This window comes from Drosophila willistoni, assembly GCF_018902025.1.
Source record: "Drosophila willistoni isolate 14030-0811.24 chromosome XR unlocalized genomic scaffold, UCI_dwil_1.1 Seg41, whole genome shotgun sequence".
Classification (NCBI taxonomy): Eukaryota; Metazoa; Arthropoda; class Insecta; order Diptera; family Drosophilidae; genus Drosophila; species Drosophila willistoni.
In genome coordinates, this window is record NW_025814058.1 from 1,343,855 (window position 1) to 1,369,013 (window position 25,159).

The window sequence follows — 25,159 nt, forward strand, 5'->3', positions numbered from 1 at the left end:
CAAATCCCGCAGCGGCTTTTCACTTTTATTTGACTGTATTTCAATGTAATGTACTATGATTAACAAATTTAATTATTGTCCTACAATGGACAGATTTTAAATATACTTACATAAAAAAAAAAAAAAAAAAAAAAAAAAAAAAAAAAAAACTATGTATTTAGAAATTGATTTGACTTAAGCATCATAAATATTTGAATAAAGTAACCGTTGGAAAAATTATATTTGTATTAAGTAATCGCTAAAAAATTCAAAATTTTAAATATATATCAAATCTACCGAAGCAAAATATTATATAAGAACAACAACACAAATATTTTGTATATTTTATGGACACTTGGAAGAGTTTTCAACAAATATTACTAGCCTATAAAGTTTGCGTGTGTATATTAGCAAATGTATCTGTCCGACTTTTTTGCTTTTGTTGGCAAAGCGATATGCGCAAGAAGAGTAAGTGCCACGAGCAAATATTTCGATATATTTCTATTTTGGTTTTTTAAATTATTTAATTGAATTTAAATTTTAATAGGTGGCATTTTTCAACATGGTGCTAAAAATGGTAAGTGCGAACTATGACCTTGGTCTTGAAGAGGACTTTTTAAAGGACTACTACGCGTGACTGACGTGTCGTCCACCTGATGATGGCAACAATGATGATGTTGCTGGTGCTCGTGGTAATGGTAATGTTAAAAACGATGATGATGATGATTCTGATATGTAAATTCCTTAACGGGGTCTGACCTTGTCAAAGTCTCTGCGGCTAGTACAAACTACTTACATAAACATGCAAACTTTCTGGTGTTTAAGACTTGTGTTTACTAACACCAAATGCAATGCAAACAAACAAAAAAGCCAAAAAGACGAGGAGAACAAAAAAAAAAAAAAAAAGAAATGAAAGAAAACAAAATCAAAATCAAAATTTCAACACGCAAAAATCTTTGTTGCCAAACAAACATTCAAAATGAGGCCTTTTGAGGCAAACCCGTCAGAAGTACAGAGTGGCAAAAGGGAGGAGAATGCTGTAAATTAGATTAAATTATGATGAGCAGCAGGTTACACTTGGAGGAAAAAAAAAACCCACATGCGTCTTTCACTTAAGTGGAAAATAATAAAATAGGTGAGCTAGTCATTGTCTCATTATCATGTATGCCAATCTTATATCATGATAATTTCGTTCATTTTCCCAAGTAACACTAAAATCTGATTGTCTATTAACTTTTTAGTTTATAATTATTTCGAACCATCTAATTATGCTTATATTTCATTGTGGAAATACTCTTTTTCAAGATATACGATTATACTTTTTGAATGTCGTTAAAGGTCGTATCAATAGATTTTGGCTATAGAAATCTTGCTGGCCATTAATTTTAAAGGCTTTTCTAAGTGTAAATTAACCAACAATCGATCCAGTAAAACGTTTCAATCCTGGAAACACTTGAGTCAAACACACTTTAGCCCCCCAAACACACAAGCGACAACTTACACACATCCTACACGTGGAGAGCAAAGGCAAACATCTTCCATCCTCCAATATAGCCAAAAGAGCGCATCCCATCATCATCATCATCGGCATAATCGTCATCATGGTTATTATCATCTAGATTTCTTGCTCTTGCCCTCCCTGCTCCCTGATCCTGCTGCTGTCCCTGCCCCTGTTGCTGCCCCTCTTTCTGTCTTGCCACGGCCTTTGTTTCTGGCCAAGACCAAGTGTAGCCGTTGCCGAAGCCCCATGTCGTCGTCGTCGTTGTCGTGGTCGTCGTCTCGGCCGCCGTCATCGGGTCTACCGTCTGCCTACTGCCAACATTCAAGAGTTGTGGCAAACAATTCGCAGATTTTACAATTCAGTTTCGTGCAAAACTTGGAGGCGGCTGGTCATCAATAGAACAGAACAAAACAACAAAAATAAACAACAAACTAAAAACATTAAAAGCGCCCACAAAGAAAAATTGTATATTGTATTTTTTTTTTTACATAAATTTTGGGGAAAATATTTACAAACTTTTGAAAACGAAATTTTTTTTTTTAATGCAAATTGTTCTTTGAAAACCCCACTCCACTAAAAAAAAAAAAAAAACAACAAAAGTTTAAATTTGTTAATTTTTTTTTTTTTTTTTGTTTTGCCAATTTGTTTGTCAAATTGTTTTGGTTCTGGTGGCAAAACTTTGTTGCCCTTAACTAAGATAAAACAGAACTGCAAGAGCTGTGATTGCTGCTGCGGCACAATAACCGGATATTCGAGATCTTAGCCGATCTCACGGTCTCTGGCAAACGGCAAAAAAGTAAAACAGCAAAACAAACAATACAAACAACAACAGCAACAACAATAATAATAATAGGAATACCATTAAGAGCACAGAGAACGGAAAGGGGGGAAAAACGTTTAACAACAAAAAACAAAGTGACACAATTTGGTTAACTGAACGAAGAACCGCTAAGAAGAAAAATCAAAAAAAAAAAAAAAAAACAAGAGAAAAAGAAAAACCGTATAAGAATTATCGCGCTGAGTGTTAAGTTTATTTTCGTTTCACTTTTGCTCAGTTGAAAGAAAATCGTGCTGAATATATATTTATTTTTAACAATTTCGCAAGCGTTCCGATTCCAGACAATAACAAAAAAGCAAAAAAAAAAAACCGCCAACAAAAAAAAAAACCCAAACCAAAAAACCAACAAAAATCAAACAAAAACAAAACACTAAGGAAAAAAAGAGTGAAAGAAAAACGCGATCTTTAAGAAAAACCAAAACAGCATCGCGCCAGCGGCCCGCCGAGTCGTTCGGCTGGTAAAAATTAGTTTTCGGTGAGTAATAATCTCCATGCCAAAAAGGTAGACCAAATGGTCTATAAATGCTTTTTTCTGCTGCTTCTTCTTCCATCGGTTGCTTTCCAAAAGCCCCTACACACATACATACAACCCCATTACACGCCCCTCAAGACCTCCCTCTCCCTCTCTCTCCACACATTGAGATGAATAAGTGGATGTATAATTAGCCAAACTACGCAAGTTTTTCAGTGCTTAATTATTGCAATTAGCTGATGATATGCTGCAAGTTTCATATACGGAAATGGCCATGATGAAAACATTGATAGCCAGTAAAGATCATTTCAAATTGATCGATAAAGTTTTTCGATACTGAAAATGAATATGTATATATATATTCTATATACTTATACTCTTGTATTTCATAATTCAAATTGATCTAACTACACAATCTTTAATCTGCGATCTACTCTCCAAATTTTGAATGTTAGAAAACAAAAATTAGACAAAACCTCTTATAATTCTCCATCTGGCAGGATCTAGAACTTAAGGTTGAGGAAATCGAAAAAAAAGAGACGATTTTATCTTTTATAACCTAACTATTACACGATTTACTTTATATGTATATACAACTAACAACTGTGTTTACCTTAGTTAGTTCTTGTTATTTAGTTGTTCCGCAATGGAGAATAAAAACGTTAAAAGGCTTTTGTTCTCCTCCAATCAGCCGATAGATGACAACGAAGTTCTCCAGGCAAAAACTATCTTTTGGAAACTTTGTCTGGCCATTAACAAAATCAAAATATTGTAATTATATATTTCATTTGCATTGCATTTCTTGTTTCTTTTTATGTATCTGTTTCGTGTCAAAGTTCAATCCGTCAGTTTTTCTATTTCAAACTAAGTCAAGGCTAAGTTCCCGATCCCAGAACTTGTCCCTTTTTTCCGCATTGATGGCTTTCCATTACAAAACTAGACCAAGGACACCGGAAATACTTGCTCTATAATAAAAAATCCAAAGCTCATAAATCTTTATGTTACTTTTGCCCTTTTTTTTTGGTTTTTTTTTGTTTTCCCTCTTCTTTGCGTTGTGTCGTGTCGCCAAATTTATTACAATATATATGTAAGATTTTTCACACACATACACACTCTCAGATATATATATATATACATTTGTTGATGTTGTTGTTTTTGCCGGCATTATTTTTGATTATTATGGGCAATTGTGTGTGTGTGTGTGTGTGCGTTAATTTTGATGATGATGCGTGTTATTTTTATTTTTTGGAAAAATTTGTCTTTTTTTTTTTTTGTTTTTACTGTCACTTATTCATAATTTCATTTTCATTCCCTGTTTAATTTTCCTTTCAATGTGTGGTGCGTTTGTGTGTGTGTGTGTGTGTGTGTGTGTGTGTGTGTGCGTTTTTAATACGTTTTTCCTGTACCGCCTACTAAAATTATGGTTAATGATGATGACGATGCCCTCATCCGATCCCATCGCATCCCATCTCACAATTCACATTTTAACAAATCGCCCCACGTAGCTTTCAATTAATAAATAACATAAATTTTTTTCATACGTTCGGTTGCGCTTTTTTTTTTTTTGCTTTTTCTTTCTTTCAATCTGTTTCCCTCTGGCAAAGTTCAAGTGGGGCAGTCCAAAAATAAAAAAAATATAAACAAAATAAATAAATAAAAAATTAGGCAATATTCATTCTTTGATTTGATAATTTTCTAAATAAATCAAATCCAATTTATGTAGGTGTGTGTGTGTGTGAGTTGAGGTGAAAAATGTTTCATAATCACGAGAGCAAAACAGCAAAAAAAATCTGAAAATTCAAAAAATTAAGAATAGAAAATTTTGGATCATAAATAATCAAATGTTTAAAACTTTGGGCAAAGAGAAGAAAGAGATAGCGAAAGAGATAAAAAGAGAGAGAGAGAGAGAGAGAGAGAGAGAGAGAGAGAGTGTGTGTTAAAAATTAACATAATTTTTGGAGATTTGTCATTTTAAAGCAGGAGGATCAAAATAGTCCCTATCATCCTTGAACTGATTAATTGTAGTACCTACTTTTTAAAAATAAATAAAAAAGTTCTAGTCTTAGTTGTTTGGAAAACAATATTTTGATTAAACCCAACTAAAATATGTTTCCAATACGATATTAATAAGGAAAAGGCTAACGATTTGACAGCAAAAATTCTGGAAAATCTAAAACAGGATCAGTATATTGTAAGAAGAAAGTTATTTTACCAAGAATGCAATTCCAATATATTTGGCCATGATTTCTGTACACATACAAAAAATGATTTGTTAAGCCAAAATACTTTCCATTATCACTGATGATACTATCAATCCTTCCTTTAAATCATTCATAATAAGCCAAAGCTTCGATCTGTATAATTTAAATATAGAAATTTCCCACCTTTGAGAGTTGACTGAGCATACATATTTTTGGTTAGTTCTTATCGTTCATTTTCAATTTTTTTATATATATGTATGTACATACATATATCTGCCTTACTCTAAGTGGGTTCTCCATTCACAAAAATAATACAAATATATAGACAAAGAGAAAGAAAACATCAAGTGACGATTGTTGTTTAGCTGCGACCGGAAGATTAAGCAACATTTAAGATATTTTCCGTTTTTTTGTTTCTTTCTATTTTTTGTTGTTGTGTTTTTGACTTGCCAACAGCAGCGAAATCAGTTTCCATTTCCATTTTCCATTTTGGCAGTCGCCATGCCACAATCAAGGTGAAAGATAAAGAGAGAGAGAGAGAGAGAAGCGTCAGGGGCTCTAGATATTGGGCTAGTGCAGACCACTTATCGACTAGCTGACTGACTGACTGGCTGACGTTAGTTGTTTTGTTGGCTAATATACAATCATCGACTTAACACACACACACACCCCAAAACATCTCCTACCAGGCACCCAGCAGCCCACCCTCCATCAGGCACATACCCCTTCACCCTTTCCACCTGCCTCTTCTCTTCTCTCATCTGCCATTCACAATTGCTTTGGCCCCTCATCGAAGTGATTTGTCTGAAATTATTCCGAAAACAAATGCTGAACTCTAAATTATATTTCCGTACTTTTAATACACGAAAAACGGAATGAGTGAAGAAAAAAAGAATAAGAAAAAAGATATAGTAGATAGATAAATAATTTTGAGTGACAGCGATTCATAAAGATTTTGTATGTAATAATCATAAAATGTTGAAATTGTTTTGTTTTTGTTTCGTTTCGTTTTTCTCGCAAAAATAGCAAAGAATCGTAAACATTCCAAATGAAAGAAGAAATGACAAGGTTGGCTTTTTGTATCTTTTGTTTTGCTTTGTTTTTGGTTTTTTTTTTCGTTCTCTGACAAATATTAAAATATAAAGATTGAGATATTATTTATCCAGAACTGTTTATCTGTTGTTGTTTTGTGTGGTTTCTTTTTCTTGTTTTTCACCCGGTGGATGAGTACATGCCTTTTGTCATAATGTTTATCCATCAGAGAGAAGCGTAAATGTTTATAAAATTGACTTTATTATACAGTGATAAGTTTACAGAAACTTTATTTAGCGGTTTAAAAGTTTTATCAAGTTGTCCTATAGTATTTCGCCTCGAGCTATTGAAAATGCATTTTCCAATGATGGATGCCGCGCGATTTCCCCTTGTTTATTCTTTGCCATTTGCCTATAATGGAAGGAATGGATTTTTCTTTTTTGTTTTTTATTTCGAGCATGGAAACGTGTGAAATGCATAAAATTTCAATGGAGAGTGAACAACGACAACAATTAGCATACAGATGTGAAATTTAATAGGTTTCTTCGCTTTGAATATGAATATTTTTCGATTTCGTCGATGCATTTTCCTTTGTTTAGTTCCGGATGGGATTAATCACACTTGACTTTCAATCAATCTTCGCCATAATACACCGAAAACCCAAAGTCCGTGGAAGAACCCCATTGTATTATTTTCAATAAATACATACATACATACATATGTGTGTGTGTGTGTATGTTTATATAGAATGCATGTCTGAATGGCTGGCCTTCAATCAAAGTCAGAGCAAAGCGTTTCAATTTCGTAAGGCTTTTTCTCGCCAGATGATGACGTACACACTCTACTTACTTACTAGTATACATATGTATGTATGCATGTACATACATCAATTTGGCGAATGCTTTTGGCCTGGCCTAGATTTTGATTATTAGCCTCAGTCGGTTCCAGGCCCCCACCAGGCCTCAGGCCTCAGCTTCCTTATGGGCTCAGAACAATAACAGTCCAGAGCCATTATAGAAAATCCATATACATACGTACATTTATTCGTCTCTATTGTCCCGCCATATGGCTATTGATTTTTACATACTCACATGTAGTCATCATTATCATCTTCGTTGTCATCATCGTCATCATCGTCATGATGGCTTTTTATGCCTGGGCCCATAACTTTTCAATTAACAGCAAGTGCATCGCCTTCCAAGTCTTTTCAGTCGTTTCGAGTCTTTGTCACCGTCTCGGATCTTAAATTGAATGAAAATTGCATTTATTGTTATTAATAATATTATGATTGTTGCATGTTGTTCAACCCTTTGGCATATAAGTCAATTTTCTATCTGTTCTCTGTTTGATAAGACCATTGGAAGGACGCTTATACAGCCCTTTTGACCGCAGTATTTCTCTCTGGTCTCTGTATGTGTGTGTTTGTGTGTGTTTTTTTAGGGACGGGGGTGTGGTACCACCCCGTTCAATTTTTGCCTCTTTGTTTGACCAATGGCAATTTCATTTCACTTTCAATTTGATGCGCACGACTAAAGCGCTTGTCAGACTAAAATACAAAAGAAGCATTTCCATTCACAATTCCGTTACTTGTCCCTCTCGTTCTCTCTGGTATCTTGCCGTCTCTGTCTCTGTCCGTTTCCTCTGGCCGTCGGTTTGGTTAATTAAACAGCCATGAATGGCTGGCAGGAGGCATGACTCAAGGCAAACCGAGCCTCGACCAAACAAAGGAAACTAAATTTAACTACTAGTCTGGCAAACAAATATCAAATATTGAATACCTACCAATGTCATTTTTGGGAAATAATTAACACATACATACATACGTACATACATACATATGTATGTATGTATGTATGTACATACAAACCATGAAAAAGTCATTAAGTAGGCCGCGCAGCAATTAAAGACTTCTCCATGTGGTTTCATTCATTTTCAAGTACTCAATTCTAAATGAACATTTTGCTTGCAATTTAGTAATATTATTTCTGCATTTATAAACTAACGAAATGCGGCGAAAGAAAAATTTGAATTCTGCTAAGAATCGTTTAGCGGCCTCAATTTGAATTCAGAATTAATTGAATTCAAATGAGATTTGTGCATTTTGGCTTAAACTAAGAATTTTATTATATATTTAAGAACCATTTGGGGCTGCATTAAGCTTTACACTATACAAATACTTACATCATATTCTATTTTTAACAATGTCCATTAGCATAAAATACAATGCTTTCAACATTTATGATTTCTAAAACCATCAATTGTCTATATGTATATCTGTCGGTCTGTCTGTTTACAGGAAGGGGTAAAAAGAATTCAAGGACCAGCCCGGAAATGTCCACGGCAACTTGCGCTCGATTCTGTACACCGTTGACAACAAAGCCTTCAACAGTTGGTGGATCCACATCAACTTCATCAGCAGCATCAAAATTGACGGCAGGAAATTCAGGAAGCGTCATGACGTCATCAGGCTATAAGAAAATACCCACAACCACATCATCATCAACAACAACAACAACAACAACAGCAGCAGCAGCAGCAGGAACAGGAGCAGGAGCAACAACAAATGACATCAATACAGAGGCAACATTCACATTCAAATTGGGCGGAGCTGGACGAACGAATGGCATTGGTTCAGCTACACGTGGACACTGTGTGGCATCAAGTGAATCATCAGATCCCCTAGAATCAGATTACAGCGATGAGGAGGAAGAGGAGGCGGAGGAACAACATGCCAACAGTACCAGCACTAGCACCAGCAACAGGAGCAACAGTAGCAGCAGCAGTTCTCTACAGGATGTCAACGATGTCGACGGCGATGATGACGTCGACGATGATGATGATATTGGAGATGGTGCTGCTGCTCCTGCTGCCAGCGTTGGTGCTACTGGCGATGATATTACCAATGATTCAGAGAGTATTGAGGACGACGATGGCAATGAGACCGACGACGAGGAGGATGAAGATGATGAATCGTCCGAAGAGGAAAGCAGCAGCGTCCAAACAGCCAAAGGAGTACGCAAATATCATTTGGATGACTATCAGATCATCAAAACTGTCGGTAAGTTCGAAATAACCTTCAACCTGTCCCAATCAACTGAACCTGAGACATATCTCATGGAAGATATGATATAAAATCGCCATATGGTGTGATTTCCACCGACTTTGTTTGCATTACCGATCGTTTGGCTGACTGGGGGAAGGGAGTGGGAGGATATGTTTAGAGTATAGCTATCAAAACACCATTAGTTCTAGGTCAGTTCTCAAGACAGAGTGAGAGAGTCAAGGCTTTTTTCCGACTATAGATTAAATGATTTTCAAGGCACACCCGCCACTTCCCCTCCCACGCACTGTTCTCTCACACATCTAGGACTATAATTAAATGATTTCGAATGTTAATGAAATTGAAAATGTGTATGCAAACCAATTAATACAATAATTACGATTAGTATGGCTCTTTTTTTTATGGTTGTTGTTTTTCTTGTGCAGTTTTTTGTTTCATTAAGATAAAAAAAAAAGAGAATACTGGCTCTTTGAGCTGATTTGCTTTGATATTCCCCCGAATCCTATATTGCTTATTACCTCATTTTTTGTATGCCACCCTCTCCCCCATACTCCTTCTCTCCCTGCTGTTCCTCTCCTGTCTGTCTGTTCACCGTTTTCGTTGCCGTTATTGCCATCAGCGCTTTGGCTTTTCTATTAGTTTTTATTGGTTTTATTATATACGCAAAGAAAAATATATAAATTCTTATTGATTACGCAAATTGAATGTGAAGGCAAATGGATATTATGATGGTATGAGTGTATTCATGATTATTATGAGTATTTTGCACTCATCGTAGGTAAATTGGTTTTGCCCACTGTTGCTTGCGTAAAGATTAAGTACAAAATTTTATCGGTATTTTTAGACTTTTGTTTAAGATCATGAATGAATCCAGCAATATGAACAATAGGAGGACAAACAGGGGGGGCGAAAGAGAGGAGTAGTGATGCTGTACAATAATTTGATTTGTTTTGCCTTGTGACGTAACGCTTGACGTCTTGATTGTACTAAATTTAGTACATTGTTTCAATAAGGTGGGCGAACAAGAACTTACGGGAGGCGGGAATATGTCTGTGCGGGAGGATTGGAGGGGCTTTCTAAAATAAGTCATTATGTTTTCTTTTCGCTTTGGGATAAATATTTACTTGTGGCCAGTTTTAACAATTTATGTGGATTAGTAAATATCTTTTCATGTTATTTTTTTTCCCCTTGTTTTCTTTTAGTACACGTTTTAGCCATTAAAGGTTATCTAATTAGTTCATTTAGATGGGCAATTATTGTTTTTCATCTAATAAAAAGTTTTCTCAATCGACTAACGTTATTGTTCTATCTGTGATATCCTCGACATTGCCGAACTTTGAATACTCTTAGAAATTGCAGTGGCGGATCAGCCATGGCAGAATTAGTAAATTCTACATGCCCTAAGCCTTAAGGGGCCACAAATTGGACAAAACGTTAATTCAGAAAACTCTTAGAAACAGTAACTTTGCCAAATTTAAACCGATTTTCAACAGTAATATCTCATTTCAATGCTTTTAAATTCAAAACCTAATTAAAATCACTCTAATTATCAAGTGTTTATTTCAAGAAAGACAAAAAATACCAATAAACACCAAACTATTTCAAAAAATCTTGATTTTATAAAGATTTTATTGAGTCAACTTTTGGAGTAGTTAAAAAATTCATGTCCTTATTTTAAGGTTAGCATTATGTTTTTGAATCTGCATAAAAATCTTGCGGACTAAATTTTTTTTAACTTTTTCCAAAAAGTTTTGATATAACATGATTTTTTTCCAAAAATAGGATTGAAATTAATTTTTCCAAATATCCAAGTGTTTGATATCATTTTAAAATATGCTTAATAACGATTTAATTGAGAAAACACATCGAAATCGTAAAAAATTCTAAAAAAAACATTATCTTATCTCCATTATTTGCTTTTCATTCTAACTTTCACTTTGGAAATTGAACTTTTTCCTCACGCTTAGTTTATCCAGTCAAAGAACTATGTGGTCAAACAGTAGTGAAAAGATAAGAAAGTCTTGCAAATTAAAAACATGATTTTCCTTATGCATAGATAAATAAATATTTAGAACATTTTCCAGCTTCTTGTTGCCTTTTCAGCTGCTGCTATGCTTTACAGTTGCACCACACGTCGTATGAGTAATCCAAGTATTCATTTCAAAACAATTGCCAGACCAATGGTGTATTAGGTATTGAAAAATATTCAAGTGAAAATTCACATGGATAATAATCTAAATAAACTTGAACGGATATCATGCCATAGAGCCACGCATCGACACACGCACACACACACACATTACACACCGTGGGGGCAGATATTTGTTATGAGTCAGAGATCGTTCATTAGGGCAAACCATTCACAACACAAAACAACACAAATTAGAGGAAAAAAGCAATAACCCTGAGCGTCTCAAATCGCAATCGAGTGATTCTTCATTGTAAATATTGAACTCATCGTTAATTAGCCGCATTTCGGACAAACAATATACATAAACGTGCCAAAAGCGTTTCAACAAAAGGTGAAACCCAAGCCAATCCCAAGATGTTGATCAAAATTCACAAATTTCTTTTTGGGGGGAACTTTTTCGAAAATCTGTGTATTTGCATGATTTTCTACGGAATTGTTTTTCTTTTACGAAAAACAAGAAACGCAAAAATACAACAACAAAAAAATAGAAAAAAAAAACAGTTTGTTGTTTTCAGTTTTTGTGTTTGTACATGTTCTGCCTGCATGATATACAAATTTATGTATGTACCTGTCTATAGCGAGACTGACTATAACAAATAATGCCAATAAACCCCCCCAAAAAGGCAATAAAAATGTCATATCTAAATAATTGGAAAGTATAATGCAGTCGTTGAGGTGGTTGGGCAGGATGGAGAGGAATTTGAGAAAGAGGAAATGAGTAAACTGGATTGTTAGCAAGTGAAAGTTCATGACTTTAAAAACGAAGACATCCCGGACGACGCTGAAGATAAATATGAAGTTGCTCATAGAAGATATAAAAAGCAAATGAAAAGAATTTCCAATGGAAGAGATCAACGACGAAACAAAATGTTGGCTAACTTGTGTTGGCAAGGCTATTTTAGTTTGATTCTTGGTCAAGTCTGGAGCATGCCAAATAAAGAAACCAAAAAAGAATAGATAAATATTTCCAATTTCTTTCTTATGTTATTTTATGATATTCACTTGAAGCACATTGAAAGGTAACTCAATTGACAATGAACAATCCCCTAGAGAGATTATCAATGATTGATTTTATTTAACCATGGTCATGCCTATATCAGCATACACACACACACACAGAGACACTATGTTTGCATGTATTGAACAGGTTCATAAATAATGTATTCCGCTTCCGCTTCTGATCGAATTGTATATTGCTTCTTCAATACTTGTAAATATATGAGTATGAAGAATTATAAACATAAATTTTAATGTCGAAGCATACATATGTCCTTTCGATATGTAAGTTTTGTCTATTTTTGCGCAAAAAAACCAAAAAATATCAAATGCAAAATGCATTTTTAGGTCATTTTTATTAATACGAAAATTGTTTATAACGCAATTTTAATATGCTCGTTTAATGTTGAGAAACATTGCTTTAGAGACAGAACACAGAACGCATTCAGCCAGTCAGTCAGTCAGCCAGCCAGCCAGCCAGTCGGCCAATTTGGTGCTCATTGGCATATGGCCAAATAATAATTTCTATAATATTTTTGCTTATATGTTTTTAGAACATTTTGTCGATTTTCTATTTTTTTTTTTATTTTCTTGGGTGGCTCTCTCTCTTCGAATAGCGAAAAAGTTTACACAAATTCAAATTTTCCATGCGAACATAAATTTTGCTGTTGACTGATTTTGTCTTTTCAAGCAAACGGAAAAATATTTATATAGAATTCTCTCTCTATATACACACATATATATTATTGTATGGCTATGGTTTTTGTTGGGGCACTTAAATAAAAAAATTAAGAAATAAAAAAAAAAAACACCAACACCAACCGCGTAGAATATCGGCGGGGTAATCCATTTGAACTATATGAGTTATATTTTGCAGACGCAACGACGACACACAACTTGTTGTTGGGTCCATGGACATGTGTTCTTTCTGTTTGCCTCCTTGTATTTGTATCTGACAGCGAATTTCATTATATTTTTTATTATTTAAAAATCAATTTATGCTAAAAATGAACAGAAACCAAAAGTTTTTTAGGCTATTAACTGCTATGATGATGTCTCAATACTCTTTCTCATTCATCAGTTCATTGGCAGCTGTAGTTAAAGTATGCTTTAATTAGAGATTCTTATGAAATCTATAAGTTTTACTAGTTTCCAATGATCTAAGATCACACTCACTTTTAGTTTCCAATATCGATTTGTCAAATTTCACTTGGGTTACGGTTACAATTTACAGAAATAAGAATCAGTCTTATCCTTTGATATGGCAATTGAAACTCTGTAGTCTTCTGATAATACAGACAGTCTGCTTATTGTCTATTGACCTCGAACTGGCTCTTATGAAAAAAGTGACCAGACCAGGCTAAAGCTGCATTTGTTGTAGGTTGTCGTACTGAGATAAATTTGGTTGTATGGGAATACAGCTGCCTTAAATCTATCAAGAATTTATAATATTTATATTTGATTCATTGCACTGCAAACATCTGTACTAAATTATTATACCCTTTATCATATACAAAAATGATACGATTTCATTTCAATTGGTAAATGGCAACAAACTCTTCAACCACCATATATTATAGATACATATACATACATATGTATATATGTATGTGTATATATGTATTTCTCTTGCGTTCCAATTGAATTGTATTTCCTAGAATTGTGCGTAAATATTTATTCTAAAAAAAAAAAGAAGAAACCAAAAACGAAGAAGAGAATTCTATCAATCAATGCACGCCCACTAGGCCCCTCAGTGGGAGAGATAGTAAAAAGGATTTGCCAGTGTGATATGCCATTTGCTTTCAATTTTGGAGGTCTTTGAAATATCTTTTCCCCACCCACTAAACAAAATGAGTAGTAGAAATTTGTCAATTTGATATATTAGCTTTAGAAATGGATTTCCGCATGCCGCCACATACATATGTCAAATTGTCTCTCAAATAGACTGAAAAGTAGAGCAAATAACCGATAGAGTGTTGGCAAATTTAAAACAAAAAAAGAAGAAAAACACTTTTAGTCTACAGCTATCTATCAATCAGTTGATGTGAGTGAATCAATAAATACAATGACTCAAAACCATGAATTGAGTACAGGGTCAAAAAACTCATACTTTCAAGTAGACAACGAACATTGTGACAAGAACTATACACTGAGATTCAAGATTCTATAAAATAAAACGAATAATCATTGTCAATCTTCATACGAGAATGTTAAATAAGTATATGTTAATTTAGTTAAACAGAAAAATTAGTTTAGTCTATAAAGATGTCTTTCGAGAAAGTGCCAACTAATAAAAGGTGTTAACTGATTCACTGTAAATCAAATTCGAAATTTGTTGTTTTCCATTTTGATGGTCATCTACTGGCAAATTGAATGAATTTGTTGCAGCAAAACATTTGTTTGTTGTAAATGATTTACCAGAAATAAAGATGATCTTAACCAATCCATACAATGTGATAAATTGTAGTATAATAGCTCATGTAAATGGAAGAGTGCCGAAAACAAACTCAACCTATAAACCCAATTTACAACAGATCTGACAGTTTTTTTGTATATATGTAGGTGTTCTCATGCATCTCCTTGCTTATTTATGACTTTTTTTTTCTGTGAACACAAAAAATAAGAAAATAAACTTTTTTTTTTTTTTTCTTTGCTCTAAATGAACTGTATAAAACGCAATTAACTTTATTTAACTTTGGTAATGGATAGGGGTTGGGCATCGGGGATTGTAGCGGAATGGAGGGGTTGCATCTGCGGCAGCTGTTTGAAATATCGTGAAAATTTGTGCCAAGTTTATATAGAAACGCATCTGCATATTCATTGCACATCAACGAATCATTTCGTTTACAAAATATTACAAAAAAATATATAGATATACATATGTATGTATATGTACTTTACAGTATTTTGACTTTTTGGCACAGATAAATTTATATACATACAAATATATATATATATATTAAAATCAAAATGAAACAGAATTGCATTGCCTCTGCATTTTGCTCTCTGTTTGTCGCCCTGTCTTCTATGTATAATTGAAAGGTATCAATCAGAGTCCAACAATTCATCAGACAGACACTGGACATGACTGTCTGCTCTGGTCTCGTATGGGATCTGGCTAGGCATCGTATCATTAAATAGAAAGTTTTATGTATTATGTAAAAATATATTTCACTTTTTGTGCGCTCAACGCACTTTGCTTTTGTCGTCTCTCTTTGACTTTGTTGCATCTGCCACAGCAACTTGCAGCAACAACTCCAGGAGCTTTCTGCGTTCACGTTAAACGTCTCCTAACTGGTTTTGGCTTTTATGTTACCTGGCTCTGTGGTGTCCGCATCTGTGTCTGCGTTTGCGTCTGCGCCGCTTATTTGTCTGCCAAACGTCTGTCCTGGTGTCCCATGTCTGTCCAACTGTCTGCCTATCCGCATGTGTGTGTATGTACGTAAGTATGTATGTCGTCTGTCTGCTCTACAGCTGTCACAATTTCACTTTGGCAAAGATGTGTTTAGCACTTGAGGCTGAGCTCCGCAAGAGTTGTTAAACAAAACATCTCGAAAAACACTTTCCTTTCATGTTAGTTTTGAAATTCACCACAACTTTAGTTTACTCAAAAGCAAAGGTATTAGAAAGGCCGTTTATAGAGTACAACAGACAACATTGAAAATGTATTTTCCAGTTTTCCAAAAAAAAAAAAGAGGTCAACAATAAATGTTCAGCTCTCTTAATTAATTGGTAAATAGGCTTAATATTTGTTTCATCAGAGCGAAGAATTTATTCCAAGACAATGTGCTATCTTATCTTCTTTCAGGGAAAGATTTAAACAATCTTCCTAGGAATATCAAGAGAATTTGCCAAAATAAAATACACATGCCACTTGTTGGACTTGGACAATTTGTCAAAATTGAAAATTCAGTGGAAAAAATATATGATAAACTAATTTTGAAATATGTTTGTAGAGAATTGTTGTTAAAACTTGATTTTTCATGGTGGCCATATGCTTTATGCACGACTGCATGGCCACAGAAAATTTTTCCACCCATATACACATACAAAAATATTAAGGAATAATTTTCAGCTTTTTTTTCTTCTTTTTTGTACTTTCCCATAATTTTAGAAATTGAAATTTTGGAAATTTGTCGGTGTTTTCGTCATGGCCCCCTGCTGCCGCACAGAAACATGCCAATTGTCTGCAATATTTGAAACATTTTTATAATAAAAATCATCATCGATCATTGTAGGTGATGTGTAGGCAATAACTTGCTTGATTTATAAATATTCATCTGGAATATTTCGATTATTTATTTATACGTTTTTAGACTAATTATAGAAAGAAGAAACAAAAAAAAAACAGAAAAAGAAAATAATAATAAAAACCAAAATAAGCAAAAATTGATTCTAAAAAAAATTCGCTTTCTTCTGTTTAAAAATTTTTGAGATATCTTATGAGCTGATTATTTTTATTGGATTTGTTGAAAGTTCGTTTAGACGCCCTTGTTTGTTGGTTGCACCCAAAAATTAAGACCAGCTGGAAAAAAAGAACAGATCTTAACACTATATTTATATATGCTGTAGCTATGTTTGTGTTTATATAAATATCAAAAAATCTGGAATATTTTGGTAAATAATATTGTTTGATTTATAGAGAATTGAACTTGAAACTTAAAAATTTGTTGGTTTAAATATGACAAATTTGTAAACATTTGTTTTAATTTAATCATCTGATGTGTTTAGTACATGTATTGAAAACCTTTGCGCAATCTCTGCTAAATCAAACATTTTAGTACACATTCTGAACCATTAACTGAAAGTGCATAATTAAAGCCATAGGAAATTTTATTGGCTATACATGGAATTTAAGTAGTTAACTAAATTTAGAATGTTGATTATGATATGAAACTATTGATTATTATTGCCACTTTATTGCCGCCTTTCTTTTGGGTAATCAACATTAAGCCTCTTCTGCCCGCCCCCCTCCCTAATCATATTCAGGCCATCCAATTAATCCATTTCCCTTATGCAATATGCTTTCTTTGCTGATTCATTCAGGTTTCAAATTAAGCCTCAAACAAGAAGAGAGGCTCGGGGCGACAGGGGGGAAAGCCAAAAAAGTATGCAAAAACTAAGAAAATCACAGCAAAAAGAAAAAAGTCATTAATTAGAATGTCTGAAATGGGATTTTGATGTGCACGTGTAATGTGTTTTTTCGCCTCCAAAACTACCCACTACCACTCCCACTTTTTCTTCAATTTCTTTTCGATATGAGACAGATGCAAACATATGGGCTATATTAGCGATTTCTAGTGGCGGACATGCCCACTTGGCGCTTGTTGAATTTCAATTCGCACGTGTCGAGTCATCTAAGGGGGAACGGTTCAATAATCTTTGCACAATTTTTGCTTTATTACATTCAAAATCATTGGCTAATTATTGTTGGCCCAAAAAATTGGGGGCGATTTGGAAAACGTTCGAAAACGTGCTGAAAAACTAAAAGCAGCTGCGCGAGAAAACTGCAAAAACAACAAAACAACACATAAATGAAATGAAAAGAAAACTTTTCCTTCTTTTAACTAACCCCCCTCCTTCTCTCCACACTCTCTCTCTCTTTCTCTCTGTCTGTCTCTTTATTGCTGCGGTAATTTTGTTGCTTTTGCTGGTGTTATTGTAATTTTTGGGTTGCTTCTTCTATAGAAAGAAGAGTGAAAGATGATTTATAAGACAAAAATCAATTTGTAGCACTTAGTCGGTGCTTTTGGCATACCAAAAGTGGAGAGTGAATGTGGCGAAGGCAAAGAAAAAGCGAAACAAAAAACCACTCCTAAGTAGTGTGTGTAATTTGAGATCTACACACATACACACACACACCATGTTCCCATACCACATTTCCTCTCTGTACCAATTAAAAATTCAAGGTTGAGAGAATCTCACTTGGACTTGGTAACCTCAAAACGTGCTAGAAACACAGTAATTATACATCTTAGGAGAAGGAAGAGGAGGAGGAGAAGAAGAGTAGTGTGTGCCATGATGAGCTGTAGAAATGACGGTTGGGTGGTGGGACGAGGGCTGAGCTACCGTTTTGAACGCCCACGTTCCAATTGCCATATCATTTACAAAACACTTTAATGGGGCCTGACATTTAAGACGGCTTCTATATACATACATTTGTATCTTGCGGTTTCTTCTTCAACATTATTCATATACTATATATATTTTTTCTTCTTATTAACTTTATCTCTGCAGGCACTGGCACCTTTGGACGCGTGTGTTTATGTCGCGATCGCATTTCGGAGAAATATTGTGCCATGAAAATTTTGGCCATGACCGAAGTCATACGTCTAAAGCAAATTGAGCATGTTAAGAATGAGCGTAATATATTACGTGAAATACGACATCCATTTGTAATCAGTCTGTAAGTAAAATTGAATATAAATATGAGTATGTAGGAAAACGATCAAACTTGAAATATATTTCATTCAATATAGGGAATGGTCCACCAAAGATGATTCGAATCTATACATGATCTTTGATTATGTCTGTGGCGGCGAGCTCTTTACATATTTGCGTAATGCAGGCAAATTTACCAGTCAAACTTGTAAGTATATACATTTAGACATGCACGATGATCCTTTTATAAGTAATTGGGAGAATGTGTATAAAGCTAGAGTTCTGGGTAATCTCTCCAGCCATTTTGTTTTTTGTTAATCAACGGCTCAAACAAGGAACAAATCTTATTTAACCAACCTTTAGCTTTTAAGCTTAAGAGTTGACATTTGTGCCTAGTTACTGAATGAACCTTCCCTTCAATGATTTGATTTGAATAACCAATTATATTATATATGTATTTTTCATTTAGCCAACTTCTATGCGGCTGAAATTGTTAGCGCCTTGGAATATTTACACTCGCTACAGATTGTCTATCGTGATCTTAAACCCGAGAATCTGCTTATCAATCGTGATGGACATTTGAAGATAACAGATTTTGGTTTTGCCAAAAAGTTACGTGATCGCACCTGGACTTTATGTGGCACACCTGAGTATATAGCACCTGAGATAATACAATCCAAGGGACACAATAAGGCTGTGGATTGGTGGGCCTTGGGTATGTTAATAAAGATTATGATTATTAAATCACTATCTGAAATAATGTTTCTTTTCAATTCTTTAGGTGTTCTAATTTATGAAATGCTTGTGGGTTATCCACCATTCTATGATGAGCAACCATTTGGCATATATGAAAAGATATTGAGCGGCAAAATTGAATGGGAACGTCATATGGATCCCATTGCTAAAGACTTGATCAAGAAGCTATTGGTGAATGATAGAACCAAGCGACTGGGCAATATGAAGGTAAGTTTGTAGACTACAGACAAAAAAAAAAGTTTGCCAAACGTGGAGACTCATTTTACATTTTGTTTAATTGGCAAAGTTTTTGTTTTTAATGAAAAATTTAACAATTTTATTGCTGCCACTACAAGAAATCTATTTTTAAACAATTTGTTTACACTTGTCACTTGGCTGGGATGGGCCAGAAATATTAAAAATTGCTAGACATATATCAAAAATTAATTGTCGACTACTGTACATACAGTATACATATGTATATGTATGTGTATGTATATAGAACACATACACATGTACATACATATATGACAGTACGTTTGTAGTTGCGATTGGCTGCTATTGCACATGCTTGTTGTCAGTTTAGGAAATCATCCGCAAAAATAAAAACAACATATGCAAATACGTATATATATTTATATGTATTTGTAGAGTGTCGCGCAATTTTGTTAATTTCCTAATTTATTTTGCCTTTCAAAAATGTTTTTCTCAGAATGGCGCCGATGACGTTAAGAGACATCGCTGGTTTAAACACTTGAATTGGAATGATGTCTACAATAAGAAGCTTAAGGTGAGTTCTTAAAAATTATTTAACAGTTTGCTAAAATTGAAATTCAATATCATTATAATTTGAAACATGTTTAGAAACGATTAGAAACATTTAACTTGAAGTCAAATTATTATTTTTTAATATATAAAACAAATGATAATACAAAAAACTGATTTTTCCTACATTAACTTTAATTAGACTTAAATACATTTATTTACATACATGTTTACGATATTTTTTGAAAACTTCGTAAGAAAGAAATGTTTCATATATGTATAAAATGAAGAAACACATTTCAATCAAAAAGAAAGTTTCGTTACTAAGGGAGTTTACGCTTAGATTTTGACAATTTTTTTTTTAATTCTAATTTTGAAATAGGATATTTATTCCAATTTAAGTGAGTTCAACACTGAGCAAGAGCAAAATGTATTTTTATCCACGATGTCGTACCCCACGTCCGGCATTTACCACCCATTTAGTAATTAAAGGCAAATAAACAAATCAAATTTTGGAAATTAGCTATGAATTTAGTTAATGACCACAGCAGAGCATCTATTTTTAGTGTGGGTGTCGACCCATAAATCTTCCTACCTCTCCCTCTCTCTTTCTCTCTTTCTGTAACAAAAGGTATTTATGTATATGGTTAATGGGATATGCGTCAGTAACACGATTTGAGATCAGTGCGGGAATATAATCGAATTAAGGTTATTGAATTGTTAAATTGAAAGATAATTAATCGATATGCATTATTTTTGAACGTTTTTATGTTACAGCCACCAATATTGCCCGATGTACATCATGATGGTGATACAAAAAATTTTGATGATTATCCCGAAAAGGATTGGAAACCCGCCAAGGCAGTAGACCAAAGAGATTTGCAGTACTTCAATGATTTTTAAGAGCACACACCCAGGCACATACAGACACACACACACACACAAACACACACATAGACAATACAACACATATAAAGGAGAAGCAGAAGGGACTTTGTTTCAATTTGATTGCCTTTTTTGTTATTGGAATGAACATTTAATTTGATGTTTCAAAATGCTGTGCAATTGATATCGATAAAAACTAATGGTATATATATATTAATATATAATATATGATATTCTATATATATACATATAAATATACATACATACATACAACATTACACATACATATGCTTACAATATTATGATATGAAGAAATACGCCTAAGTTATTATTATTATATTTAATTGTTTAATTATTGCGCCCTCACAAAACAAAAAAAAAATAAGTTAAATAATGAGGGCAACAACAACAACATCAAAAAAAAAACCCAACCAAAAAAAAAAATCCAACAAAAAATATAAAACAACAAAAAATTAAATAAATAAATAAAGAAGAAATTAACGTAAAACGTTGAAATAAAGTGATAGAAATTCAAATCTTTTGCCTGTCTCTTGTCTATTTATATATTTTTTTCATTGTTCTGTGGGATTAGTTTGGTTCCGTCAGATGGAAACCTGTCAGTCGTAAGGCACGAGCTCGTTTTCGTTCTCTATGTATATAATGAACAAAAAATATGTGCGTATACGTATCTATATCTAAATACATATACCCTATAACCATTGTGTAAGAGGGATTTATAGGAATTTTTGAAATGTCGCATAGAACGGACACTTTTTCCAAATCATACCATGACATTGGTTATAGAGCCAGACCAAAGAGATTATTCTCCAGTGGAGTATATCTATATATCTCTATAATCAATATCAATTCATTCCTAATATTCAAAGCCTCCTATTTGCCGATGCTATTTCTTTGTATTGTTTTATTTTTTTATTGACTAAACATGATAATACTTTTGATAGATTACATATTTGTAGACAATGAACGGAATCTGTTTTCGTTTGGCTGAGTTCGTTGAAATATTTGGGTTTTGGCACAAACATTTTCAACAATTTATTGCTTATGACCTTATTGACCACCATAAAATGTATGAAAATGTAAGATGTATGTATGATAGCCAAAACTTAAAGCCTTTTTTTCCAACTCTTTTCGAAATTAAAAAATATTTCAAGGAAAAATGTGTATCAATGACAATAGCTTCGAAAACACCAAAGTTTTTGAGAAAAGTCACTGTTCGTGAGCTATATGATATAGTGGTCCGATCCGTCTGAATTCGACATATACAGTGAGTTTGAAAATTCACTTGGCAACGTTTCGGTAGTAAAGCAACGTCCATAAATTATATTTTATTATTTTTTTATTACGATGCCGTTATCGTTTTTTTAACATTTCAAAATATAAATTCGATAAAATAAAAATATATAAGGGTCATCTAATCGCAAAACTCAAATTCGATCATCCAAAAAGATAGTTTAAGGCGGTTGCATTTCTCCTTGATGATATCCACACTGTCCGCATCCATCCAGATCTCAACCTGTTCATTGGGGCAAATATCCGTGACTATAGGGGGTACATTTTCCCGGCTCACCACAGCCCACTTCTCCGTCTTTATATCAGAGTTCTGCAGTTCCAGGAGCGTGAAAATTCGCAGCAAACAAGTCTCGACCTTTGGCCAAGTAACTCTGGCCGCTGTCAGGTGCAGGAAGTCTATAAAACCAACGGCCTCATAGAGCCCTATGGAACATACGTTAAGCGCCACCCATCCCCTGGTGTCTTCGTTAGCCGCTGCGATGTAGAGCCGGCCATTGTATTCAGTCACCAGAGTTACATCATTAAAATCTAGGCTGCGAACGTTTCCGAAATCTAAAAATATCCCAAAGAACTCTTCTAACAGATCGCAAAAGTTATTAGGACATTCCGAGGAAGAAACGACCACAACAAACGGCCTGTTCTCTGGCAGTATGTTTATATAAGGGGGCTGACCATTTGTAACGTACTGTTCCGGTACGGTTGAGTCTGACACCGAATTATCGACTAATGGAAGCGCGCTATCCTCCGCCTCAAGAGAAAATCGTATCAAGCACACAAAATTGTTGCCTTCATAGCAAGACACAATCGACTTTATTTGTTTGTTGTTGCCTAGACCAGCAACTTCTATTAAAAGATCTGAATCGGCCAACGTTACATCAGAAGCAGAAATCTCCAATGTTCCCGGCTGAATATTGAGAAGACTCTGAAGCTCTGTCTTAAGCTCGTATATGCTAGCTGAGATCGAACTTAGCCGGCTCGAGGTCAATCTTGCAAAAGAAGATTATTTCAAAGGCAACACACAAAAAGGTGAGCAGGTTGTCTGTATAGCTATTTCAAGAACTACCAAGTTCCATCATCAGCAGACTTTGCTAAAGAACTCCAGAATTGCAATAGCCATACCATGTGTTCAACGCTAAAACTAGTTGGGAATTACATTGCCAACTAAATGAAGCGAAAAAAGTTGGCGAAGCCTACAATACCGAAGACCCTCTTTTTGTGCATACCCTTAGGCGCTATGAAGAAAAAAACCAAATGTATGTTAAATGTTTTAGCTGTTTCTATGTCTATATAAACTTAATTCATGCTTTATTTGTTGTAGCCCCTGGAGACGATCTCCAAAGGAGATTAAAATCTATTGGGAAGCTAAAATCGAATGGCTTTTACACCATTTGTCTTTTTAACAAGAAATTTTAGAACGAATCAATATTCTGAAATAATGAATGTGGTTTGGTTTTCGTCCCATTTTTTTGAAAATATATGACAGCAGAACTGCACGAATCGAAAATCGAAATGCGAATGAAAAGTTTATTAGTTAATATTATAAATTTCTGGAACACACACACACTTTAAATCAGTTATCATAGTTATTCAACAATTAAGTAACTTAAGGGAAGATCAAAGCATAAAGCTCGACCCAAATAAGTAGGCTACAATTTACGTCTACTGCTACTTCTCAAAGATGGAACTTCGAAAGGAACTTTATGTGATAAGTAAAGTTAATGTGTTAATAATGTTAAATTAGATCTATGGATCTAATGATCCTTAATATAAAATCATTTATTTGTAAAAATCTGGCTTTGCAAACAATCTATTAGTCAGGACAAGCACCATGCACCGAATAAGAATTACATACATATATGAAATTTGGCCAACTTTCAGCAATAAGCAACCCTCAAATAAATGCTCACAATGATAACACCAAATACATATGTGGACCATGAATTCCTTTCAATGTCTTCACCAAAAGTTCTTATTTAGTCGAGACACAGTTTGTCAAACATTTAGGGTTGAAACTAGAACGAGAAAGGGTAGCTGAGGGTGCATTTTGAGCAACTTAAAATTTTTCTAAGCAATTGGCACGAAAATTGTCAAGTTTTAAAAAAAAATTTGTCAATTTTCAATACCACTTAGACGAATATCCTGTGAGCCGTTGCGAAGTTGAGCGTTTTGCACTCCTTTAGCCGATACGCAAACCCTAAAAGCTTAGTCAGCTGAAGAGTCACACAGGGTGTATTTATATGATTTGGCGGCTATTCGACACCCTGTCCTGAGCAACCCCCAAAAGAATGTCTTCTAATGATAACACCACCTTAAGAGTAACAAAAACAACAACCACTTGCACGCCTGACGCAAAACACTCTGCATGCACGCACACACGAACAAAAATATTCACATACACACACACACATATATTTACACGCACCCACCCACATACATATGCAAACGCACAGGCTGGCCAGAAATTAAATGTCAATGCGAAGAGCTTTTTGAAGGCGGCTGACTCTTTCTCTCGCTCGCTATCTTTCTCTGTAACGCGCTCTGCTCGCTCCCACACAATTTCTGTTGTTCGCTCTCTGTCGCTCATTGTGTTGGCAAGTGCTTCCGCTTGCTCTCTGCAAATTTTTACAGTTATACAGAGCGCGGCTTTCGGTTTGCCTCAGTTTGTAGACAACATTTGCCGTGGCCAAATAAAAACGGACAAAACTGAGTAACAAAAAAAAAAAAAAGTAGAAACGGAAAAATTACAAGAAAAAAACAAGAAAAGAAAATTATTAACTATTGTAGAAAAACCAAAAACCAGAAAAATAATAG

General features: G+C 34.3%; 1 protein-coding gene across 3 annotated transcripts; it reads left to right on the plus strand.

Annotated features, from left to right (window-relative positions):
- Window positions 1-288: 288 nt before the first annotated feature.
- Window positions 289-21,155, plus strand: LOC6642967 (cAMP-dependent protein kinase catalytic subunit 3). 3 transcript variants are annotated; one of them, XM_023176127.2, is made up of 9 exons: window positions 289-447; window positions 527-556; window positions 8,320-9,081; window positions 18,509-18,677; window positions 18,751-18,860; window positions 19,122-19,367; window positions 19,434-19,615; window positions 20,100-20,177; window positions 20,930-21,155. In XM_023176127.2, exons 1-9 carry the CDS (start codon window positions 327-329, stop codon window positions 21,053-21,055), a joined length of 1,824 nt encoding a protein of 607 aa, XP_023031895.2. In that variant the 5' UTR covers window positions 289-326; the 3' UTR covers window positions 21,056-21,155. The 3 variants fall into 3 exon arrangements, with proteins under 3 accessions (XP_023031895.2, XP_046868213.1, XP_023031896.1); XM_047012257.1 differs by lacking the exons at window positions 289-447; window positions 527-556 and adding an exon at window positions 1,096-1,114; XM_023176128.2 differs by lacking the exons at window positions 289-447; window positions 527-556 and adding an exon at window positions 2,700-2,793.
- The last annotated feature ends 4,004 nt before the right edge of the window (window positions 21,156-25,159 follow it).